Genomic DNA, 5,933 nt, shown 5'->3' on the forward strand with positions numbered 1-5,933 from the left:
TGCAATTCACAAAATACATAAATGGATACATAGACATTTACATAACATTGTACTGAACATGAATCTATTGACTTAAAAAGGATGTAAAGCGCATAGAGCCTGCTGTTGAGCGGGGATATGCGCTATACAAATGCTATCTATTATTATTATTATGTCGCAAGCACATTGCACTTTATTTACATCAGAGACACATATCTTGTTAGTGTTGTGATGCTCCTATCAGGAATAATGAAAAGCAAGAAAGTTGTAAGCCTTGACCATAGAGAGCATTAAAGTGATCTTGAAAGGTGGATTGTTGGTGGAGTTTGGGAGGGTGTAAAAATAGAAAATTCTCAAACTTTGGAATTATGTGGATTAGTTACGACAACGACGACATTAATCCACCTCCTCTGTCTATATCAGGCAGGGACAAGCGTGTCCAAGCCGCGGGCCATATTCTGAATATCTCGCAGGCCAAAGCAGAAGAAATTTTGTCGCCATCGGTTGAAATACTCAAGCTTTCAAAAGGGAGACTAAAACGGACACTAATACATGTCATGCCACTCACGGGCGATTTGTGCAACAAAATAGCAAATCTAGAGCTTCCAGCTGGGCCAGAAACTATTGATTTTTTTTTCCAAGACATACTTTTTCTTTTAGATTAATTATCTTCAAGTCCCTGCGGGCCACATTCATAAATTAACTGAATCGACTTATAGTCAGGCCAGACTGAAACTGCAACTGCTTGCGAGCTGTATGTGGCCTGCGGGCCATATAGTTTGCCTATGCCTGAGTATGTCTTTTATCGGTAGGCTATCCTGCTGATCCTGAGGTATTACAGGTCTTTGTAGACATTTCACCATCATTAATATATTGCCTCCTTACCCCCAAAGCTTTAAGCTACAGTTTCTTTGCTAGGGCGTGGCAATGGCAAACGTTATAAGGAAAATGATAAGCCGGTGGAAGGGGGAGGGGGGGGGGTTAAGACGCTGTAAATTACTCTTCAAAATCAAGTCATCGATTTCTGTTCACTTTTACTGGTAGCACGTCAGGGTTGGTTTTCTTCCTTTTGCTCCATTCTGACCCGTCCGTTAGCGTTATTCCTTCATCTTCAAAGAGACATGTCTATTGTTTCGCTTCTATAAATGAGATTATTATGTTGGGGGTAAAGAATAACATTGTGAGACTTCTCATCAGCCGCTTAAATACCACATAATTTAAAAAAATATATAATAATAATAACAATAATAATGATAATGATAATAATAATATTGTTAATAATAATAATAATAATAATAATAGTAGTAGTAGTAGTAGTAGTAGTAGTAGTAGTAGTAGTAGTAGTAGTAGTAGTAGTAGTAGTAGTAGTAGTAGTAGTAGTAGTAGTAGTAGTAGTAGTAGTAGTAGTAGTAGTAGTAGTAGTAGTAGTAGTAGTAGTAGTAGTAGTAGTAGTAGTAGTAGTAGTAGTAGTAGTAGTAGGCCTAATAATAATAACAATGAGAAGAAGAAGAAGAAGAAGAAGAAGAAGAAGAAGAAGAAGAAGAAGAAGAAGAAGAAGAAGAAGAAGAAGAAGAAAAAGAAGAAGAAGAAGAAGAAGAAGAAGAAGAAGAAGAAGAAGAAGAAGAAGAAGAAGAAGAAGAAGAAGAAGAAGAAGAAGAAGAAGAAGAAGAAGAAGAAGAACGACATCAAGAGATTTATTTCATTTTCAAGCTGATCTGAATTAAGAACTGTTATCGCTGTCACCTTGGGATTGTCGGTTGGTCTGTATGGTGGATTCAAGATTTTCAAAATATTTTTTAAAAACCAGAACTAACCAAGCGAAATAAAATCCCAGTGGATATCACTTCCCCGAGAACATAAAGTCGATATTATATAAGTGTGTCCTTCCTTTTATGTCAAATTTTGGCAAGTTGCTATAATATATAATCAATAGCCTGCAGGCCTATATAAAAGTAATTTTTGAACATTGACCTTGTATATCTTCGAATGTTGGCTTTAGTCTAAAATTGTAATTCGTTCATGGGGGTTGTGTTGGTGTTGCTGACCGTGGGTGTTTCTGCATTTCTTTCAGTTGATGACAATACAGGACGATTAGAATAGAAATGGAAAGAATACATAAAGATCCAGCAAAAAAGAGAATGAAATCGAAGGCGGGAGAAAGAACGCGAGGAATGTTATATGAAAAATACTTAGGAGAAATAAAAGATGGCAAATACATGCAGCCTAAAGTAAGTTAAAGGAAAGGAAGGCATACTTTTCTAGTCTAACACAAGGTCAGACCCCAAAAACCTTGAAAGAGCAGGGGTGTGAGAAGTGCATGTCTGTCAATAGGCCACAGTATTCCTTCAAATATCGCAGCGGTCACCTTCCACGGTAATCCACTATATAAAATAAAGGGACAATTCGCAGAGCAGAAATTGTGTTGTTTTATACTGGTGCGTTCAGGGTGTTTACAAAAAAAAGGACACATTTAAAGGGCAACAACTCTGTCAAACTGCACCAATTTCAACAAAACTTCGTTTGAATAAATTAATTTCATTCCGGGGACATCAAAATTCTACATGTGAAGAAAACAAAAAAGACATTTAAAAAAAACAACGTGTTCGAGAATTATCACGTTTTAAAAATATCTATTAAAACTGGATAAAACGCAAATCTTAATTAATAGCCTATCTTAAAAGCGTTCAGCAACAGGGCCTTATCGGCACCACGGCCGTCACATCATCAGGTGGATATCTTACCGAGTCGAGAAAGTTTAGGGTAAGTTGAAGGGGGCGGAGAGGGGGGGGGGGGGGGATAGAGAGTTATGCTTTTGAGGATGCCTGGTTCCAGTGGAAACTTTATGCTGAACAGAGTTCCCAAGCATCGGCCCAGAAGTATACCAAAAGTCATGCAAAATTTACATCAGAGTTTTGGAGCTTGTATGGAGAGAAATGGTCAACACCTGAAGCATACAATTTAAATGGCCGCCACTTTACTTGGGTTTATTTGGCAACATCTGTTTTGTGTAAATTTGTTTTTCAATGCACAAAAAGAACAATGTAGTTGATTTTTCAAAAATCTGAAGCTCTGCGTTCCGCTCAATATTAGTTGAAATTTTTAAACTTGATATTGTTCGAATAATATGTCAATTGATTTTCTTCACATTGCGAAATGTAACGTTCCCCTGGTCGAACTCTATGTGTTCCAAGTTTTGTTGAAATTGGCCCACAGATAACACGGTTATTGTCCGTCTCAATTTTTAGACACCAGTAATTTTGCGCCTTTATTCTTAGCACTCTAAAAAATCTCCCCCATGCTCTTATAAACACTCTCTGGTTTTTGGGGTGTGAGAGACAAGCGGTGTTTAAAAAATCAGAACATAAAACATTTGCATAAGATATTTGCGAATAATGTTTCCAAAATTAAAATTCTGTCTGGGTACTCACCAGTGGAGATATTTAAACATGAATGATGCGTCCATGCAGTACTGAACAACTGAACGGAGTGCTTTGGCTGTGACGCCTCGGCTAATAGAGCTTCCCTGGTTTTCCTATTTTCGGATGGTTAAAGCTCGCGATGTACCGAGTCCTCGAAATGGCAAGGGGATGCTTCATCAAATAACTGGGGAGCAGTTGAAAAATGGTACACCACAACAGAGATATTTTTCCCACACCCAGTCGGTGACTTTCGCCAGTAGGCTCATACTACGCTATGGTCCCACAACCGACCAATTTCATAAAGAATCAACACTGCCCAAATTTTTCAAGGAAATATATCTCCTCTCAATCTTATGGACCTTTCAAAACATTGAGAAAAAAATACCTGTTTCTGAAAACTTGTCCAGGTAATCAAACGAATAATGTTCCACGAACAGTGGGAGAAATATCCACCTTTTCAAACTATTTCTTTTTTAAAAGATATAGGCAAAATTGGTTGAAGAAGATGCAATGATAGACGCCACACATTAGTGCTGGGCGGATAAGTTCCCGATTATTGAAAGCTAGGAATCGTAGGAATATATATCGACTCCGAACCCAATTACTCACTTTCCAATGATGTGATTTTTTCCAGTGGTTACCTGGTTGGCTCCGAACATCTTCAGGATTTAGGATAACCTTGATTTCGGAACACTACGAAGCACCAACTTCTATTTTTCAAAAATAAATTCTTAAAAAAAAAAAAGATTTTAATGATAAAAGTAACTGGCAACCGTTGGTTTACGTAAAAAGGAGACGGAACTTTAGTTAAATCTACGTAGTATTAATCGTTGGAACCGGTTCCGGAATCGACTCTTCGCCCAGCTCTGCCTACCACCCTCCCCCCCCCCCCCCAACCCAATCCCACCCCCCCCCCCCCCGCCGCCAAAAACCAAAAGCAATTTGTTTTGGCCCACAAAGAACTTAAACAATAATCCTTTTGTCAAATTTATTTCCCTTTTTTTCAGGAGTATAAACTAGGCTCTCTTTCTGATTTTCTCCACATGTGTAAGGCTTCGTCCAGTTCCCCAAGCATCGACAATATGAAACATCTCTTCGCTGTGCGAGGTGTGTTCAGCCTGGTACTGGTCGTCTGTACAGCCACGGTTGTGCTCACAGTCACGAGCATGCTGGTGGGGTTCAACGGAAACCTGCAAGGTAATAGAAAGATAAAGGTCTGTCAGATTTGCCGTTCCATGTCGGTCCTTGTTGATGTTGCTCTCTGTGTTCCTTTTTGTGCTACTGGTGCTTCAAGTGTTGCTGCAGGCCGCAGTGAAAAGCTGTCCTTTTTTCGACAAGGGTCATTTTTGCCGTCTTTGACTTTCAGTATGAGCAAAAAACGATCGATTGAAGTCAGGTCGAATGTCGAGGAAATCAAGAGAGTTTGCATTTTGCGAATACCATGCTAAAAACTGTCCCAGAATATGTCCCAAACGAGATTCCTGCTCCAAGGGGTATTCAGTTATCGGGTGTTAAATTCATTTTAGAGCTCTGTTTTGCTTCTTTTTGTTTTGATCTGTATTGGGATTTGCTGGTCCTTTTTGGTGTTGCTGTTTTTATTTTTCGATGTTGCTATTTTGGATTGTTTTTAATTAGGGGGGAGACTTGGGGTGGGGGGGGGGCATGTTTTTTTTCTCTTTAGTTACGTGTTCCTTAATCAACTGATAATGTTATTTCACACGCAAGACTACGTAGTATGTGGATCTTCAGAAATGCCAACTTTCCTTCTTCTTGAAACCTCATTGCAGAATCATAAAAGAGAGATTGGTTTTATGATTGGCAAAATATCGATTTTGCAATATTCTCAAGCTATCCACTTCGTATCAAACGCGAGCTTAGAACACGTTTGTCAATGATAAGCAAAATGATTCATTTTTCTCGTTTCACTATCTTACAGAGTAAAAGACTCATGTCCTCTTGCTTACATGTTGCATGTAACAATCATAAAAGAAAATAACTCATTCATTTATCCATACTGAATTTCATCAAGTAGGTTTATACAATATCATGCAATCATTCGATGCAAACAAAGTGTTCAAGAGAAGTATCCTGGGACTTTGGAGCAAGAAAAAATGCAATGTGTGGCTAAATGCACGCCATTCGATCTGCACGACTTATTATACATGTAAGCTACAGAGAATTATAGCTACCCCCAAGTGATTCTCGGGTCTGTAATACAGCATACTGCCATAGTGTTTGTTTCAAGAGTTCCTCAATCTTTTTGTTTGTTCACGTATAAGACGGCCAACTTATTTTTGCTTGAGAAAATGTTCCAACCAACTGTACAACAACAAAAAAGAGTTTTTAAATATTTAAGTGGCCAATTCTGTATTCTTTTCCTTTTTAAAAAATATAATATAAACGTTACTGTAGAACATGTAGTACTGAACTGGGGAGGAAAAGGCATAAACCAACAAACATGATATATTATACATGTATAGTGAAACAAGAAGTGTTGCGCTTCTTTCCAACAGACTGAAAAGGGTGAGGGGGGGG

The 5,933-nt window shown here is 38.4% G+C and overlaps 1 protein-coding gene across 1 annotated transcript in view; it reads left to right on the plus strand.

Moving 5' to 3' along the window:
* Positions 1–4,455: 4,455 nt before the first annotated feature.
* LOC101855518 (carbohydrate sulfotransferase 1) overlaps positions 4,456–5,933 on the plus strand; it is a gene marked incomplete in the record, with an annotated part of 6,348 nt that continues 4,870 nt past the window's right edge. Inside the window, 1 exon segment of the mRNA XM_005106555.3 lies at positions 4,456–4,595. Coding sequence (XP_005106612.2) covers positions 4,481–4,595 — 115 coding nt within the window.

Source organism: Aplysia californica, unplaced genomic scaffold (assembly GCF_000002075.1).
Source record: "Aplysia californica isolate F4 #8 unplaced genomic scaffold, AplCal3.0 scaffold00543, whole genome shotgun sequence".
NCBI lineage: Eukaryota > Metazoa > Mollusca > Gastropoda > Aplysiida > Aplysiidae > Aplysia > Aplysia californica.